The sequence below is a fragment of the Trachinotus anak genome, unplaced genomic scaffold, assembly GCF_046630095.1.
Source record: "Trachinotus anak isolate AG129_WGS33_773 ecotype Australia unplaced genomic scaffold, CSIRO_AGI_Tana_v1 ptg000003l, whole genome shotgun sequence".
In the NCBI taxonomy this organism is placed as follows: Eukaryota; Metazoa; Chordata; class Actinopteri; order Carangiformes; family Carangidae; genus Trachinotus; species Trachinotus anak.
Window position 1 is genome coordinate 21,959,974 of NW_027273854.1, and position 20,030 is coordinate 21,980,003.

The 20,030-nt window shown below is 41.9% G+C and overlaps 2 protein-coding genes across 2 annotated transcripts in view; both read right to left on the reverse strand.

Annotated features, from left to right (window-relative positions):
* Positions 1 to 3,946, reverse strand: part of prr36b (proline rich 36b) — a 29,384-nt gene extending 25,438 nt beyond the window's left edge. Inside the window, exon 1 of the mRNA XM_071474540.1 lies at positions 3,600 to 3,946. The gene's annotated coding sequence lies outside the window, so the exon portion shown is untranslated. The remainder of the gene's footprint in view (positions 1 to 3,599) is intronic.
* Positions 3,947 to 9,712: 5,766 nt separating this feature from the next.
* On the reverse strand, positions 9,713 to 19,827 carry mcoln1b (mucolipin TRP cation channel 1b). The gene is made up of 13 exons (XM_071474546.1): positions 19,590 to 19,827; positions 18,463 to 18,710; positions 18,129 to 18,290; positions 16,918 to 17,074; positions 16,260 to 16,335; positions 16,062 to 16,158; positions 15,211 to 15,310; positions 14,960 to 15,066; positions 14,153 to 14,302; positions 13,908 to 14,009; positions 13,631 to 13,753; positions 13,057 to 13,263; positions 9,713 to 12,202 (listed from the first exon to the last, which is right to left on the reverse strand). The coding sequence occupies exons 1-13, from the start codon at positions 19,630 to 19,632 to the stop codon at positions 12,068 to 12,070; spliced, it is 1,707 nt and encodes a 568-aa protein (XP_071330647.1). The 5' UTR covers positions 19,633 to 19,827; the 3' UTR covers positions 9,713 to 12,067.
* Positions 19,828 to 20,030: the final 203 nt, after the last annotated feature.

Genomic DNA, 20,030 nt, shown 5'->3' on the forward strand with positions numbered 1-20,030 from the left:
TAAAGACATACATTTAGCACTTCACAGAGAGTTGATGATGATCTTTGTGGCAGCAGACAAATCCACTGAACCAGGGCACAGCCAGATTTAAATGTCACTAGTGGAAATGGATATGACAGGAGAAACAAATTGGTCCCTACAGTTGCCTATGGTAAAGGGTGTCTATCATTCTGTCAGCACCAGTGTCTGGCACAAATGCCTATCATTCCACCCATGGCTATGGTGAGGGCAGAATGGGTAGCCTCCAACCACAGCCTCCAGGCCAGACCAGCAAATGTACAGCGATGCCAATTTAAAGAGGGAGCCGCTGACATCAGTATCTGTGTGCCACAGGTAGTAGAGCAAACATGACGACTGATATAGCAAACATCATGTTTTGCCCTATTTTTACCATCTCCAAGGCTGCAATACAGCAAACAATCAGTCACTGCTACCACACTGTGCCATGAAAATTTTGGTCTTGAAGCCTAGCAACAGGGCTGTGAACCACGTCCATTATCCATTATCCCCCACCAGAGGAATTCAGAGCGTCAAACACAGCAAATTACTGCAGCTGCTGGCAAATGCAGCCTCAAAACCACGCCGCCAGTTGCCAACTGCATGCCCTGACAACTGTGACACCACCGACCATGGTCACTATCAAGACTGGGAGCACAGACAACAGCAAAGTTTATGTCTGCTTTATCTTCATTGTGCAAATTCACTGTGGTGCCGCTGGCAGTAGTTTCCTCGAGCCTCAATCACCCAGAAAACAGAGGAGGAAATTCAGCCAAACACACAGTTTCTGTTGCTGTCTTGATAAACTCAAAACAAGAAACTACTGTGCAGTTGTTGTCATGGCTTAAAACAGGGCTAGAGATGATGGTGGTAATTTCTAATGACGCCAAAAAGTGCAAGGGTCACGGGTTCAAACTGAAAAAAGCCTGAGGATGACCAGAGGCAGAGGCTTGCCCTTGTCACAACTAAGAAGTTCAGAGCTGAGGGGGGGATTTCATTCTGAGTCACACACCCACCCCAACACCAGTCCTTAGGCTAAGGGCAAGCTGACACACAGGTCTATTAATGCAACAATCACCGCCCCTCTCTTGACCGAGGCAGCCTAATTTGCCTCCAGCAGCCAGCTGGGGGCAAAATAGATCATTTAAATTTAAATTGCCCTAAAATACAAGCTTATGAAAGTCATTCAATGTGAAACTATACTGTGTCAGTTTTAAGCACATTTTGCATAGAACAGCCGCAACAGAAGAGACATGTTGTTGGTGGCTCTCATCATTGTGCATTTGTTAGAACTACAACTAACACTTATTTTCATTATCAATTAATCTGCCAACCATTTTCTTGATTAACCAATGAACCATTTTATCTATTAAATGTCTATATAATGAAAAATGCCTATTATAACATCCCAGAATCCAAGGTGGCATATTCAAATCACTTGTTTTATCCAACCAACTATCCTAGAGATATGATGAGGAAAAGCAGCAAATTCTCTCATTTTTAGAAGCTGGAACCACTGAATATTTGGCATTTTCACATAAAAAAAATGACTGAAATAACTAACTGACTGTTGCAGATTAATTTTCTGTTGGTCAACTGAGTGATTCATAAATCACTGGGAACATAAATGTCAACATGAAAAATGTCAATCTGGAGTTACCAGAGCCCAAACTGAAGCTTTAACGCAACCAGTGTCATTTTAAAATTATATAAATCAAACAAAACCAAACAACTCTTTGCATTTACAAGCCTATAAGAAAAAAATATTGGTTATTGAATATCATTACTCTAAATATCATTAATTAAAATCTACTAAATAATTGATTATTAATAATATTGATAATTACAATGGATTAAAAGCCACCATTGATTGATTTAATCACAATTTCAGCATTAGTAGTTTTGTTTCTAAAAGTATGCCCCCTCTGTATATGAAAGATTGTTTCAGACACTGGCAGTGCGATCTCATTCTCATTGCATTGGGCAGCTAACACTGTAGACACTCACACCCTTGATTCTAGCCCTTCCAACAAAGCGAGTGATAAAAACCCAAAGCAGCAAAGAAGAAACTAACCTCAGTCCACTACAGAATTAAATGCAGATTATTGTACCCATTTTTTTAAATACATTTCAATTACAATAATCAGCTTCATTTATTCAAGTATAGTTTCAGACAAAACCTCTTCACACACAGAACGCCTGTGGCATCCTCATTCTTCATCTAATAATCTTTTTAAGATCATCTTAAATAACTTCATAAAAACAGAGCGTGGTTTTTAATGGTAGCTAAATTTAATTTCACATGATTGCATTAGACTGCCTGTCCTCCATTTCCCTGCCTCATTCACCAACACTGTGAGTCAGCCATTCTCTCATCCATGCAAGGTGGGGGGAGACAAGCTGATGGCTTAGTCCACCTCTGACTTAAGAGTACTGGAGTCTCTCCAATCCAAGCCCCCATATTAGTCGCCCTGGGATGCCATTTACTCGGGATGACATCAATACCTCATGGTCGATCACCACACATTATTGAAAGAGCCATGCCCACTGTGGCCACAAAGCTTGAGACAATTTATGTCGCTGTCTGCGGCACCTCAGGGGATGGGAATAGAGTTGTGGGCTGAGGATAAAGATTTTCAATGCTTGCATGTTTGCCGTTTATTAAATGCTCTTGGCCAGGCTTTGGGAACTGGCAGTGTTCTCTCCTCCCCATTGTTCTACAGAGGGGAGTGTAATCTGTCTTGTTGCACTCACTCACCAAAAAGACCCAGTGAAGGAGCAGCTACGGGCCCCTCCAGCCCTAACTCTCGCACCACAATAGCTGATCACTTTTGGGGGTGACATTAATCACCTCTGATTACATGCCAGCTTGAGTCTGTGCGCAGCCCCTCTCAGAGATATTTCAGCTTCACACGCTCCCTCCAAGGTCTGAGGAAATTATTGCTTTAACATGCCACAAATGCCCCCAAGTTATTCCGTTTGGTTGACAAGAAAACCGAGCGGGCATCCGTCAGATTATTAGGCGGCTGAAACGTTTCTCAGCCCTCACACACGCCACTTGGCCCATCGCAGAACAATGGGCATCCGCGACGGAGGATGGAGAAGGAGGGGAGGTAAGAATGAAAAGTTTAGGGAAGGAAAAAGGAAGCAAAATGACCACACAATCAGGGAAAACGTCCTGTAAACGAAAATGAGCACAATTTAAAACAACTGATCTGTTTTAGGTTGACCTCACAGATCTTCTGAGCACTTCCAGCTACCATGCAGTCTGCCACCGCCCCATCAAGCCCTTTCTACAGGAGCCAGAGTGAATCTGAAGCAGGGAGGCTCATCGACAAAAACAAACAGTGACACTCAAACAAAACAGTTACAACTGCATCTTCAACAAAATTATTCATTCACACAAAGAGACGCTGTGATTCCGATGCACTGTTTCTGAAACAGGAACCTCAACCAACACCACGGTGAGACTCTAACGTCTGTAACGGACGACAGACTTCACATTAATTTAAAAGTCGCCTTTAATGGACGTTAATTAGCCCAACAGTTGTTACAAACTGACGTTAGCATGCTAGCTACAGCTAAGACAATATCGCCCTTACCAGTCAGTGCAGCGGCGAGCTAGCAAAATCCTCTCCAGCTACGCCCAGTGTTAGCCAGTACACCCCGACTGAATCCTCCAGTCAGAAAAAAAACCAGAAAGTGAGGATGTGGGGATAAAAATGAAACCGGGAAGTATGGAAGGAAATCGCGGGAGAGCGGAGCTGAGCGAGTCAGGCCGACAGAAGAGAAACTTCTGGCTCTTGAGCGCCGTTTTTCACAAGTGATGCGCCTTCACTGAAAGGAAGAAAGGAGGAGAACGACGCTTTAGTCCTCACTCAACACACACACACACACACACACACACACACACACACACACACACACACACGGCGGTAGACCGGCGAGCGGATGGATGGACAGGCGGAGGAGAGGAGAGGGCGACGCCTTCAGTGCTGCAGGAAAAGTGGGAAAAATCACAACTCCACACATGGAAGACCGATGATCATCGTCAGCGTTTCTTATAGTACCTTGTGACATTAATGAGCAAACATGTCCAAAGGCGGGGCCCTATAGGGAAAGAGGATCACCAAATGAAACTACTAATTTATTCGATCAGTTGAGCTACAAAAAATCTGGAAATTAACATACTTGATGCTTCATTAATAATTTGAAGGAGTAGCTCAGCAAATTGGAAAATATGCCTATTCTCTTTCTAAGGTGAGAGTTAATACTGGATGACAGGAGAAACTGCCAGACTGGCTCTATCCAAAGGCAACAAAATCATCTGAAGCGCAGTAATCAATACTTTACATACAGTTTGTCTGTAACGTACAAAAACAAAAGTGTTAAAGATGACTACAGGGATTTCTTCGTTGGAAGACTGCAGAGAGTTACCAGCAAGGAAATAGCCTGGTGCATTTTCACTATTCTCTAACATTTTATTGACCAAACAATTAATTGAGTTTATTGAGAAAATAGTCAGTAGATTGATCCGTAATTAAAACAACCATTGGCTGCAGCTCTAGTCATTTGGATTTCCATATTAAAATAAAGGAGTAACCTGGGAATTTAGTGTACACTTCAATAAAGTTGGGGACTTGTGAGAAACAGATTATTTTATTTATTTGTGTATTTTACGTTCAGCTTTGACTTTACAAAGCTTCCCACAGAGTCACAGAAAACACCGGCTTTTAGCACCAACCATTACAGGTGAACTGACCCAATGTGCACAGCCAGCAGAGTGCAGATTTGTTTAGGAGTATGTGCTGCTAGAGCATAATATTCAGTGAAATGTATCCTGGACAGGAGTAGCCTAGCTGGAGTTTGGAGCTTCAGGAATGTGTATAGTACAGTAATGCACATTGGAAGGATGTGTATTAATAGGGAGCTGTCAGTTCATTGGGAAGTTAATTCCATGGCACACCTACATGGGATGCAGCTATTACTAAATAATGTTATAAGTTACACCTGTTTGACAAGTCTAGTTCTTCACTATTAGAGATGTCTTTTAAATGGCAGCGGGATCCGCCCTGCCAAGCTGGTCAGTCATGGGTGTGACAAGACTGAAAAGTAAATGGAGATCAATCGCACTCTCAGCAGAGGCATGACTGTGAACAAAACAAAGATTGTTAGTCCAGTAAGATGAGCAAACACTGCTATAATTTGCATATTGTTAATTGAGGTTGTGTCCTACTCCCTTTCTCTTCTCCACCAGTGTGTTTAAAGTCAATGAATGGAGGGTGGAATGGCGGTTTGGCTTATGTCTGGTGTGGCAATGCCTAACGCATTCTCACACTGCATATTCTTGGGGAAAATAAAGGAGAAAAAAAACGCACTTTTTCCTTGTTACAAATGGCAACATCAGAAATAGGAGCTTACTATGAGCCCATGAAGGCAACATTCACCACCACAGCGCGCCATGCTGAAATTGAAAGGAGTGAATAGCGAATAGCAGGGGAACTCTGCTTTCTCTAAGAGCGGCCAATCACCTCCCAGGCTGGGGGATTATTCAAATTGAGGATGATGTCACCTCTTGCAAGTCACCCTACTCTCTTGCCCGAGTTCCTCCTGGTTGTCTGTTGCCCTCCCTCCTAGGCCCCCGCACCCCTTTTTCTCTCCTCTTCAAACCCTTTTCTTCTGTTCTCCATGCACGACTGCACACACACACACGCACACACTCACACTTAAATGGTGCATTACTGCTGCCCCACATGCATCAAGTTGCCTGCATTGTCCGCCGTCAGTGTGACTGTTGCATCGAGGATTCAAAATCTCTCAAGGCATTTCAGACCTGTTGATTGCAACGATGTCATTAAGATTATTTTGATGTGATTTTGAACAAGTTATTTCAAAATTAGGATGTAATCATGCTACCAATACGTACATGAAATTGAAGGCCTTGCACATTTTGAGTTTCTTTGTCTTAACAGTCCAATGTCCTGCGAGCAACAAACTATAAAGGCTGTTAAGAATGGATGCAGCCTAACGTGCACCTGCCTGCGACATCAGTCTGTCACAGAGATGAATGAACAGAGCTGAAATTGGAAGAAACTAATTTAAAAGTGTGAGCTCGCCAGCGAGAAATTGAGCGAGCAAGGAGCAGCAGATAGTCTGCGAGCCTTTCAGCTAAGTTGTGCCTTTTCTCTCTGTCACAATTAGACACTGAGGGGCGTTGTTTCATGGCTTAAAAGCTTTTGTTTCGGTGTGCCATGCTCCTCACCAGAACGGGGCTTATCATCAGAGACAGTCTGGGAGGGCATGCCGCCTGTCTGCCTGTCTGTCTGCTGCACTGCTGCTCAGCTCCCAGCAGCCGCCTGCCCCTGTCTACATGAGCCAGGCTTTTGTGTACTGGTCTGTACTGGATGGGCTTCTTTTCATGTCGAGCCTGTGGTGCACTCTTCTCTTTCCAAATGCTGGAGAGGGGAGATTTGGCCCTGCATTGCCTGTCTGAGCTCAGGGTGGAAATATATGGTACCAAACTGAAAACGTAGACTACATATGCACGTGACTGGTAAAAAACAAACAAAAGAAAGAAACAAAAAAAAAAGGTTATTATTATTTCATGTCTCTCTTTATCTCTGTCAGTCAGATTTCCAGAGGAAGTGTTGTTTGTCCTCCTCTGTGAACTGACCTCAGACTACTCTCCATCAGCTTAAAGGGCTGCACCTCCGTCAGTAAATTCTTCTTACTGCTCAGTGTTATCTGCTGTTCTACAAAGCCACCTGTCTTGCTGTTGATCGTAACTGAAGGTCAAGTCATACCCACAGAAATATCTGCAGGATTAATCAAGTTATTGAGATAGCTGGTCAGGTTGTACAGAGCTGAAAGTGACACCCCCATAGAGCACTGTAACTGTAAGTGGATTTCATTGTGCGAACATGTGATCATGCAGTGTGCATGCAGGTGTGTGTGCAAACGTATGAAAGACATGGAAGGAGACCAGGAAGAGGGTGGGGACTCCGGGGGATTCGATGCCTGCTGGCTTGATGCTGATGGACGTATTGGCATGGTCAACCAGGCGCAACAAAGAGAGGAAGGTGTTTTTTTCACGCAGGCGTTGGTGTGCAGCAGCGGAGACAGGAAGGGGCAGGGCTGTGTACCCCGCTGCACAGTTCCCGTGTTATTTATCTCATTGTTTTTTCCCCCTGGCCCATAGTCCAGCTGGGGCAGCCACAGCACAAAAGGGCTGGCGCTCAGTCAAGCCCTAAAACCTGGCCTCCAGTCAGGGGTCTTCTACCTTTGATAAACTCTTAGACAACACATTATTTATTTATCTATCAGCAGATACTGTCATGCTCTCATTGTGTGTTTTGTATTCCAGCATGTACTGAAAGATTATACAGAGGTCTGAATCTCCTGCTAGACAGCCAAGCCCTCAAGAAAGCAGCTGGCACTGAGAGACACACCCATCGCATCAGACACAGCCGCCATCTTTTCGTTGAGATATTAACAAATCAAACCCCTCTTAACACAAGTAGCTTCAAAACCCACGAGAGGTATCACCATGCGTAACACTTCACACTCTAATAACGCGAATATCATTATCTCACAAAATGGTGGCGTGTGTGTGTGTGTGTGTGTGTGTGTATGAATACCAGGCAGATACAGGTTAGCACAAGCTGGTGCGGCTGCTTCTCCCTTAGCACAGCATGGACTCCCTAAAGAGCACAACATGCCAGCACAGCATATCATTAACATGCAGGATGCTTCTGCACTCAGTGACAGGCAACATGTGAAGAGGGATGCACAGGCAATGCTGAGGAACCTCATTAATGGACCATTATCATATGTCATGTATGCCCTTCTGCAGTGTGTGGGCCAGACACAGTATACATTTATCCTGTACAGAATATGGTGATGATCTTAATGGTAATGCAGATAAATAACCTGTGTCCCCAGGATTCAGATTCCCTCTGATTTTTATTCTAGTCATTTACTCGAGGATTAGAAGAGAGTTGCCCTGTTAATGCAGTTAACAAGGTAGAAACCAGCTGCAAGGCCATGGCTCACAGCGTGTTTTCTCTCTGGGACTGTTTAATCAGCTTTGCCTTGAAACCTGACGATGTCCAGAACAGGCCAGTTCCTGTCAGTCTGATTCTAAGTGCTTCATCTCAGCCCTGGTAGCCTCCTTGAGTAAATAATGCATGCAGGTACTAAGGATATTGGACAACTATACCACTCCACCGCACTAAGAGGACTGAGTGTGCACATATCTGCCTTGATCTTGTCAGTCCCCTATGCTCTCTTATTTTCGTCCATTTGCATCTCCAGTAAAGTGCATTTTATTTTTTTCATTTTGACTCTGCCTCTACTTACCTTGTGCTGAGAAGTGAGGTAGTCTGTGATGACGGTTGGCTTCAAGGTTGAGTACTTTAATTATACAGCATTTCAGAATTATTTATCTTTAATGAAGGCACCAAGTTTAATGTTTCAATCCTCCTCTCCTCCTCAAAGTGCCTGTGTTTTAGCTTTCTCTCATTTCATTATTGTTTCTGGACTGAATTGATTTCCTGTGATTGGTTTGCTGGTGGCTCCAGACAGAGCCTGCTCTCTCCCTCTAGTGGTCTCAGACAACCACAACATACCAGGGTCTCATCAGCCTCATGAGATCCAAGCTTTGTGTTTGTATGTATCCATTTTCTTAACCATCCTGTCACAGCATACCCTGGGCAGTCCATGAAAAATGTATGCAGTGGGTAATTGCCATGTTAACTTGGCAAAGTGTCCAAGTGTGAAGTAAATAAAATGAATAAAACGCATGAAATAATTTTCAGAAATCATTAAAAGTCTTTATTATGAAACGCTTATTTTCAACAGTTTTTCTTATTTTATATTTTTATTTATTTATTATTTAGTGTTGGAGTCAACAGGAGCTAGCAGCTAACCCTGCTAACCCTGTCCACTCACTTTGAAACAGTAATAATCCAAGCTCACAACCTGCTAGGTAGTTAGCATAAGCATTCCTTTTAAGTTAAATGTGTGTGTGTGTGTGTGTGTGTAATGTGTATTGTATTTCATAGTTGGCTGACTGAGAATAATTTTGGCTTTGTTATTATTCTAGCTAACAGGAGCTAACTGGCTAAATTTGGTCACAGTTGTTGAGCTAACTAGCTTTAGAGGGAACAACTGTTGCAACAACTGTTGAAAAAATACCATAATGAAATGGGAGTGTTGTTGGAATAAAATGAACTAAAAAAAAAAATTACAGTGAAATAAAAATTATATCCGATATAATTATATGAAAATTAGAATGATAAAATAATATTTGTTTATTTGTTCTTTTTTTAAAAACATTTTTTTTACATGGTTTATTCATGTGATTGCTTCATTAAGTCTTTTTTATCTATTTCATATTGAACATTTTGGGAGCTCCATGTAGTATTTTAAAATGTAAAATGCTAATCTATACTCTGGTGTAAGATGATGGACTGAAACACTGTTAAGTGGCTCATGCAGAAAAAGGTTTGTGTTGGTATTTGGTGGCAACAGGTTGATAAATAAACTTTTTTACACTACTTTATAAACATATCAGTGGAAATAGATACCGTTCTGAAGAATCCTTACACATGTTTATAATATTATGGATAGTTGAACTAAGAATTTGAACAACTGACTGCAAAACTGGACACAGAACATGTCTGCTGTGGAACAGAAAAGCCTCAACTCAGCAATCTTGACAGTTTCAGTGTTTCCAGTTTATTTTGCTGATGGTGTACTTTCATTCAGAAGGCAGCATCTTCACAGAAAAGATTCACTACAAATGAGGGTAAAAACCTGTACAATTTCCTCTTATACATTAACAGATAAACTCCCTTTTAGCTATTACTTCCTTATTTTTAGAATGAGGTAAAATAATTAAGACAGCATAGAGAATATAAGTAAACAAAGCGAGTGAGTAATAATACTGTCACCATTAAATCAAAATTGCATTGAAGAACCTTCCCAGAAGAGTCAGGAGAACATTAACCGATGCATTATAAACACAGTGCTTAGCTCCATTGTGCTCTACAGCTCCCATGTGACACATTCAAATTAAATGAAGCTGTACATCAGTCTTCAAGAAGTGCAAATAAGTAAGTGCGTGTAAATAAATACCCGAAGAGAAGACACGTGCTCTACCTGTTGTGATTGTAAACAATATCAATTAATTTAAGTAAACATGTCAGTAAGCAATTAACAAAAAATACAAAAGCATCAAACATAAATGTAGCATCTCAAATCCCTTTGTTCCCTCTTATCCTGATGCAAGTTTTATGCAGTGAATGTCCCTCCTCCATTGAACCGTGCCCTTCATTTGACCTTACACAGCAATGCTGGAATGACATAACCAATTCAGTAAGTTTCCACAGTAACAGTGATATTTCTTTTAAAAGCGTCAATGAAGAGCTGCTGCTTTGTAGAGATGTCCTTAGTCATTCACAAATAAAAAGACGGGGTATTACACATGGCTTCAGTCATGCGTATTGACAGTGTCAAAGTCTGACACTTATTTGTTCAAAACTGAGTCAGGAATCTGACTTCCTCGCGTTGTATCTTTCCATAAAAAATCATTATACCTTAGAAGTGTGTAATTTTATGGGATAAAAACAGCACGAAAAATTCACAAGTAAAAATCAAACTGCAGTGGCCAGTTAAGGCTAGCTGGTGAAATAGCCTTAGCTAACGCTAATTACCCACTTTTAAATGTTTCCTGGGGTTAAAAATTAAACTGTGATGCTCAAACATCTTAGTAATTGAACTTATTATTATCTATATGTAAGACAGTACCTAAATCTAAACTCACAAGGAAAAAGTGACACCAGATGAATTAGTCCTGCTAAATGCTAACTAGCTTAGCTTAGCTTAGCAGAGCGGCAGTAACTACCGTCCCTGCAGGATCAGACTGCAGTGAAAGACGTGACTGGTGGAATTCTCGTCTGTAAATGAGTGAGTGCAGTATGTGTCTGGGTTTTATGTTAAGTCTATGACAACTATCAGCATAAAGAAGGAATAATATGAAGGATGTGTAACCCGTCTGAAAGCTGAAAGCCTTCCAGCTTCAAACCCTTCTCCTCAGCATTATTGTTCCTGTAGTTACTGCGCTCTGCCTTTGTAAGGCAGCGAGCTCTAGCACAATGTGAAAATGATCTACTACGACAGACTTTTTTTCTTTAAACGTCACTGGACATTGTTTGTATCCTGGTTTTCTATACAATTATTATTCTGCAGCCTTGCATGGAGCACTTCAAACCAAACGGCGAAAATGCCCCGTCTTGCAGGACATTAGTGTGCAGTCACCTGGCTCTTTACAGCAGAAACAGCTCATACATATTGATGACTAACTGGTTGCCTGCAGGGCTTGTCCTTCACCGTGCAGCCATCATCTCCTTCCAGCCACAGGACATGAACAAAGGGGGCGAGGGGTGAAGAATGAGAAAGAGAATGGACGAACGGCCTTGACTAAAAATGCTGCAGAAGCAAATGCATATTCACAGCACTTTATAATGGCTCTTTTTATCATCTTGAGTCTATTCTACCTCTGCTATGAAGATCCAGATGACAAATTTATATATTAACATAATCAAGAGTCACAAAAATAATGCCTCCCTGTATATGGTGCATTCAAGTGTACATTTGCATCCATTTTACATGGTGGACTCTGTGTCCAGTCCACAGCAATGAATGTGTTTACTGGCATAATGCGTCTACTCATCAAAGCTCTAACAAACTGACATTTCAAAAAGAGACAATAAATTATTCATACAGTACACAAGCCGAAGCAGGTAATTGGGCTTGTGACAGTGCAGTGTGTTCTATCGTTCCAGCACAAATTTAAATGCAAAATTCAAACATGGGCACAGAGGACAATGTGGTCCAAGGTCAGTCAGTTCACTTTCAAGGCATTTATAGTCCCTGCTGGGTATCTGGAAAAAGGAGTGAAATTGCACTCAGCTATCACTGGAGTGGAAATTTGGTGGTTTAAAGAGAGAAAAAAAATCTCTTTTCCATCCACACATACACGTACTCCCTCTGTGCCTCCTCCTCCTCCTCACCAATCACAGCAGCAGAGGAATGAGCACGACGACCCCTCAGGCCCCCGGAACTTGCCAGAGGTGGGCGTGTCCGTGCACTCTGCGATGAACGCGTGCAGGTCAGTGACGCGCACCTGCTCCTGCGTTTGCGCCTGTGGGACGACAAACACCAAGCTGAACATTTTTAAAACATCCACCTCATCACCGATTCACAGCCAGGTTTTTAGTTTGCAGCTCTTAATGGCTCTTTGATGCTTTTCAAAATTCCCATCATCACTTTAAGGTTCAATTTAAAGTTTCAGAGCAGACAACACTCTTTATTTTTTCTCATCTGTAGCTTGTAGTGTCTCTGTGAGATTGTATTTAGTCACAGCAGTGCTTTGAGCTAAATGCTAACATTGGCAGGCTAACAACAACAATGCTAACATGCTGATGTTTAGCAGGTGATATGTTTGACTTGGTCTCAGTTTAGCTTATTAGCATGCTAACATCTGATAAAAAGCACAAAACACGAAGTACAACTACAACCTGATAGTAATGTCATTAGTTACTTGATCATAAACCAAAGTATTGAACACATTTATATTTATTTTTTAAAGACATTTTTGGGCATTTGTGGCTTTGTTTGATAGAAAAGTAGAGAGTGACAGGAAAGGGCCAGAAAGAGGGGGAATGACATGCAGGAAAGAGTCGGGGCAGTTGGGAGTTGAACCTGCGACTCGCCTGTTAAGAGCATTTGTACTCATGTGGTACACGCCCAACCTGGGCTATTGGGTCGCTCCCAAACACATTTATATTTTGATCTGACCATGGCACTAGACGAAAAGTCAGGGGATCATCAAAGCCATTATTATTTATCCTCTCTGAATTATGAATTTCATGGTCATTCAGTAGCTGAGATATTTCAGCCTGGACTGACACACCGACAGGCCGGCATTGCCACACTACTAGCACGACTGAAAATGCACGTAAACAAGCACATAACCAAATGAAAGCAAGACTGTACCATAATGGTGTCGTAGGCCCCGGTGATGAGTGCGATGAAGAGGGACAGCACCATGTAGATGAAGAGGGAGATGAAGGTATAGAGGTAGATCTGGCTGAAGATCCACACCAGCGTGCCGCTTTGCTCCATCTCAGCGAACGTTACAAACATGTCGTCCCCGTTGATCAGAGAAAACAGGCACTCTGACACCATGGACAGGGAGCGAAACTGTATACACAAGACTCAGTGTTAGAAAGGTGAGCAGTTGTTTAATTGGGTGCTTTTAGTTAACTCTTTCATTTTATTTATCTTGAATATGTTAGGTTTTATTAGCTGTTATTTTTTAAGGTTATTTGATTTCCCTGTTTCTACTCGAACACATTACAAACAATATGAACAATATTACAAGCTAAAAGTAATAAACCAACATAATGTTGTTATGATTCATATTTAGTAAAAGTCCATTTTCTCCTCTCATTAATTATACATAGCTACAAAGATGATATGCTGGAGGGCATTTTATGATAATAGGCTGTACTTCTGGTCTGAATGATGCCACCTCATTTGTGCTTTCAGACATTGCTGAGTTCGCTACCTTGGCATGATAGGGCCCCAGAACAATCCATCCACAGAAGCAATATCCCATATAAATGGCAGCTGCACAGCAGCAGAAGCGGATGACATTAGGAAAAGCAGCTCTGAGAGTCACAATCAAGATCTGTGGGAAAAAGAGGGTGGGGGTGGGGGGGGCAAAACATATTTACACTTCAAAGAAAGAGCAGCGAGGGAGACACACAAGATAAAGAGGGAAAAAAGACCTCCTGCTAACATGATTGTGTGTGTGTGTGTGTGTGCGTGTGTCTTTCCCGTACATTGTATTTCTGGAAGAAGCTGAGGTAGCGGATGACTCCCACCCACACCAGCAGAGTGGAGGTTCCCAGCAGGATACCGCATACATCATAGGATGAGAAATTCTGCATCACAACAGTCATCGTTAATTACCAGAAACTGTGCTGCTGAAAAAGACAAGTCTTCACTTCAGCCTGAGATTGTTATTTTCCTGTGACACCTTCCTCAAGGCAGGGAGCAGCCTTAACAATGACATGTGCCACGTTACCTTGGACTCTATCCCAATTTTGATGAAGCTGCCGACGATGGTGAACACGTCGCTGACAATGAGCAGGATGTACCAGCCGTTGATGAACTCCATTCTGTCTCCCCAGCTCACACTGCGGCCAAGTCTGTGCTTGAAAAACTGCACGTACTCCTGGGAAGAGAGATGATCGATGAGATGAGAAGCTGTCAGTCATAAAAATACAGAACACTGCAGTCTTATCCTGTAAAGGTGATATTCCAAGACCACACCTCTTTTTTAATTACGATTGTTTGTATTGTATTAAGACTAGTTGCACTATGGAGCAGTGTTTCTATGAAGAGGTTCCCACATGAGGACACACATGCACATTCAAGGGCACAAGGATGTCACTATACATATTCCTGTCAATGGTTTCAGTATTGAAGAAACTAGAATTACCACCTCGGGGTTGTGTGCCTCTGCCACTCAGACTTGTCTCAGATTACATCAGTGTTTATCCAGAGTCATATAAAATATTAACCATTTGTGTGAAATTTTGTCATCAATGCTGTGTGAAGTCTTGAGGAATGGCTAAAGAGTGTTTTGTGAGGTGACACTGACTTTTCACCTTTGATCACCAAAATCTAAACAGTTTGTCCTGGAGCACAAGTGAACGTTTGTACAAAACTGGAAGAAGTTCCTTCAAGGTGTTACTGAGATAGTGTCCATGAGAACGGGATGTAGGGATTCACAACCTGAAAACAATATGCCTCCGGCCCTGGATGTTGGCAATGGGTGGGGGGGGCATAAAATTGTCATACTGTATAAATATTTGGTCTGCTATCTTACGTGTTGCAGGAGGACGCCTCTGAGGACGGAGCGGCCACACAGGAGAAGGGACAACAGACAGACTGTCGCCACCAGCACATCAAAGAACTCCCGTGCATAGCTCTCCGCTGCCGGAGGAGGAGGAGAGGAACGACCGGGATCAGAGGCAATTAAGAAGATTACACGTGACAGAGTTGATACAAAGAGACAGATAAATGAAAATCTCCATACATCATGTGTCCACTGCAGCTCGTCCACCACCAGTTACTCACCGTGTCCAGACACGTTGGGGTCTTTACACTCCTTTATGGAGGCCTGGTTCTGAAGACTGATCTTCACTTTGCCGCTGTGCGCCCTGTTGTCCATGACGATCTGAGAGCACATACAAGAACAATATATTTATTTACTTACTTAGTTCATTAGATCCCCACTAGCTGCTGCATTGTAACAGTGGCTACTCTTCCTGGGGTCCCATAAACACTTCCATGACAACAGATCCATCAGTACACATCAAACATCATACTCACAATACACAACACAACCCCTATGATGCACAACAACCAACACTGACTCAAAACACATATGATAGATCTATTTAATCATTTCATTTAATAACTGGGAAAAGAAAACATTAACAATTCAATTCAATCTGCCTAGTTACAAAAATAAAAGTAATGGGATGAAATAGCTCCCTGTATCTATTTCCAGTATTCAGAAACATATAAGAACAAACATAAAATCCTTAGAAACAAGAAAGGCATAGCATTCTATACTAGTCCTTGTGTAAACAAGTACAACCTTAACTTTTTTTAAAACATTATTTTCTGCTGTCAGGCAATTTGGTAATGAATTCCATGCCACCATTGCTAGATATTTAAAAGTTCTCTGTATTAAACTAGTTCTGATGCCTGCCGAGTAAAATAATGGTGCCTATCTGCAAAGAATGATAGGTCACTATAAAGTACAACCACTGGGTATAGACCTTTTTACACAGCTGTACTAGTTAACTCTAAATGTACAGTTGTGATCAAATGTGGCTGAATTAGGAGAGATTTCAATCTGACCTGCACTGTCATGCAAAGATGTTGATTAAAACAGAAATAATAGCAGAGAGAGAGTTCACCGTGATAGCAAAAGTGTAGCAGTCAGGGATTTCATTGTTTATGATGGTCTGAATGTTGATGGCCTTCAGCTGGAAGTCAATCGTTACATTGATCAGCCTGGAGACACAGAGAATTTAATGATTAGAGTCAAAACTGGAAAAGAAAAATAACATTTCTGTTCAAGCCAAGTTCAGAAAAATGACATGATAACAACTAACTTGTAAAACTTGAGAGTGAAATTCTTGTAGTCAGTGTTTCCAGAACTGTAATTCAGTGGGTTCAGCCCGATGCAATCTGAAAAAAAAAAACCAAACTGAAAATAGCATTAGAGGAACTAAAAAGAAAAAAAAAATGACATGAGGAAGTCATTTTTTAAAACTAGACAAATCTTTTTCCACATCACATGAAGCCTAAACTAAATCTCTTCACTTCCTCAAAGAATTTAAAGGCATAATCGTCTCCTTGAAGCATAACATTGATTTTTATTCATCTTGCTTTATTTTTTTTCCAAAGGATTTATTCTGCATTCCCAAAAGCTATCTCTGCCAGATCAGCAGGTGTAGGCAAATAACCTCTTTCCCAAGGCAGACACATGGTGTGTTGTTACTACAGTATATGGAAAAAAAAGCTCTAATGTTGTGTTTTTTTTGTGAAAGGAACTATTTCAAGTAGGGCACAGTTGCAGGGCACCTCTCGACAAATCAGGAGCAGCGACATGATGACTTACTGACACAGTCATCTGCTCAAGGGCGAAGAAAACACGAGCACTGGGTAAAAACAAGGCTGTCGCTTTTAATGTTGAGTGTGCAGGGACAGACTTACTGAACAAGAACTGAGTGTGAGGAGAGAAAGTCTGAAACATAAAGGCCATCCTACCGGTCACAACATGGGGATCGATGTCAAAGGTGTCATTGACGGGGTCTATGGTGCCCCTCCTGTAGTATCTCTGGCAGAGGGACAGTGCGGTTCCGTTTTCACCGATGCCCAACACGTAGGCATATCGTCCCAGCGAGATCTGAGGTAGAGCCATGTACTGGAGGGGAAAAGAGGTGTGAAGAGGTGGAGTTAAAACTGAACTGGAAGCATATGAACAAATCAAAGCGCAACAGCATGAAATGTGCTTATCTGTGCTTCTTTGCAAGGTGGAAAAATGTAAAAGTTTAATCATGCAGATTGTTTTCATTTTACTACATTCTGTGTCCACCCCAATACAGCTTTCTGTGGTCCTCTCAGCACTGCAAAATTGCATTTAAAAAAAAACGATGTCTCTTTGCTGAGCGGTGTCACTGCGTCTGAAATACCTCTAAACATCTTCTTCATCTCCAGGTTCCCACAAAACTAATCATATTCTATAGTGATGCTAACATGCTAAGTTAAGATGGTGAACATGGTGAACAATATAGCTGCTAAACAGCATGACACCAGTGTCACAGAGAGCATGTTAGCATTTCGCTCAAACCCCCCGTGTGCAGACTCATGGGGTTCTTTTTATACAGGTCTTTGTAAAAGCTTCAGCAGGTCAAGTTTGGAGTTTATATTACTGCTGCTTTGAGTGACATTTCAACCATTTATGAAGCACTTTAACTCAGCATGTGTAAGTGTCAGGAGGTGTGGTCTGCGCAGTCTGCTTACTGCAGTTTGTACTTTATTGGGCATTGTGGTAATAAATATTTAGTCCAGCCCTACACCAATTCTTTATCTTATCTGAATGTTTAGCTTCCTCCACATAAATATATATATAGTTTTAAATAAATTTAATGATCTTATTTTTTCATGTTAGCGGAGCTACTCCAGTCTTTCTACATATTCCCTGGGTCATGTATGTACAGCTGTAAATCACTGACATATCATCATAGGGACTATTTCTGCAGTAAAAACATAGTTACAACGTAAACTGCTCTGAGGAGCAGAGGGCATGATTTCTGAAAATATTTGTTGCTGCTGAATTGTTAAAATGTAATTTAAGCAGTAATGCCTAGAAATCTAAGAGACATGATCTCTGAAGACCTGAGCTAATAAAACCAAAACTATAGATGCTGCTAGAGATACAATAGAAAATATGACTGTTGGGGTTATTATTACACTACCTGCTCTATGGCAAAGTGGATGTGGTTGTACAGCTCCGTCTGCGTGTGGACAGCCTGAGGAGCGCTGTCCTGATAACCCTTCAGGAAAAGGTGTTTGAATGCTGCTGTGTTTTCCTCTTTAAATGTCACAACCATCTGGTTGCTCAGTCCAAACAGCACCAACTGAGAGACAGAGACAAAAAACAACAATCAAGTAACTGCAGGAGAGAAGCTACAACACAGTCAGAATAAAGCACATCAAAATGAAACAGACTATTCTTGAACTGCAACATCTCGTCATGTTCTGAGGTAATATGATTTTGTAGGTGAAATTACAGCATAAAGCTGAATCCACCTGCACAGTCACGATGATGATTTTGAGCAGCTGCAGGCCCAGTTTGAAAGGCTTGCGCCCTTTGGCGTGGTACTTGTCACAAGGGCTCATGAAGAAGTACTTGAGTTTCCTCCTCAGGGCCTCCTCCTCCTCCTCCTCTTCCTCCTGCTGCTGATGAGAGCCCAACAGACCAGTGGGACGCGGGCTCCCGCCCCCGAGAAGGTCCTGGGACCCATAGCTGGCCATGGAGGAGAGCAGCCTGTCCTTCTCTGGGAAATACAAAGAAACATGATGACTTTTGGATAGAGAATGAGCCTTAAACGCTGGCATTAGCAAAATGTTAAAGGGGCAATTGTTCGATATAATTTTGCACTTGCATGGAGTTGAAGGGCTCAACAAAGACAGATAAAAAAAAAAAACAATGGTTCAAATTGAAGCAGCAGAGACAGAGATATCCAATTCATTGCTGAAGTCATTTTACTAATGACTTGAACATTAGCTAGTTCCAGTGTTTTTTCTCGTCCATGCTTTTCCTTGTCATACATTATATTAAACTGAATATCCTTCGGGTCTGAGCTGTTGGTCAGACAAAATATGACATTTGATGACTTCATCTTGGAATATTTTTAACTGTTGTTTATTTAATTGACAAAAATAATGATGAAAATATTTTTTCTACATGCCCTATTCTTTCAAATACCACCTCTTTATAATAGAAAGAATTCAAAATCGTTTTTTAAATGTATTTTTGGTTTATTTTAAGTCCAATCTGAGATAACCCTGATGAAATCATCAAGGCTGTCCTCTGAAGTGCACCTCTAAGCTTTGATTCACCGGTAAATCAGTCATTGTGTTAAATGGGTTGAGCATGAGGATGTTGCTTTAATGTGGGCTTGTTTAATAAATAAAACTGTATCTATCAGGCAGAGCTCTGACGATGTTTCTTTGTTGTTCCATAAGAGCGACACAAATCACATCCAAGCGTAAGATCCTGCTCCTAAAGAACAGATGGACCTGATGTGATGCGATTATGTGAAAATGGTGAGTAATAATAGTAACCTGTGATATCTGGAACAACAGTGGAGCAGACTCAGACTGACTGCCGCCATGAAGGCGTAAAGAGAAACAGGATTGGTGTACAGACGAACCTGTGGCACTGTCTTGGATGCAAGTGTAACTTGAAGATGCCATGGAGACGCTTGTAGGATCACAGAGGGACGACGGAGGACGCCATTACCGGCACCAACACCGAGCAGCGAGTGAATTCATGCCACTGAAGCGTGTCCGGATTTCATCTTCGAAAAAAGATGCTGGATGTCGCAGTGTGTGGATGAAACCTAGGTAAACAGATCACCGCTTCCGGATAACCATGTGACTCCATCACATGACGTATGTCTGCGCCGCTGCCGGGTAACCAAACAAGGAGAGGAGAGCTGGTCCTCAACACAGGGCGCAGCTGGCCTGGCCGCCCAGGGTTATCTGGCTTCACTGAGCCGGCTTGGATAACCTGCCTGTTCTGTTAACTCTTGGTTTATCTGACGGCCTCTGAGTTTATCAAAGATGGAGCTGTTGAAGAGAAGCAACATAGG

Bases quoted from the DNA above. Each gene is read 5' to 3' on its own strand.
- mcoln1b (XM_071474546.1), bottom strand. From the start codon at position 19,632: ATGGCATCTTCAAGTTACACTTGCATCCAAGACAGTGCCACAG. The intron at 17,075-18,128 runs GTAGTGTAATAA...TTTCCCCTCCAG, and splicing joins TCCACTTTGCCATAGAGCAG to TACATGGCTCTACCTCAGAT. The intron at 12,203-13,056 runs GTACAGTCTTGC...GTCGTCCCACAG, and splicing joins GGGCCTACGACACCATTATG to GCGCAAACGCAGGAGCAGGT.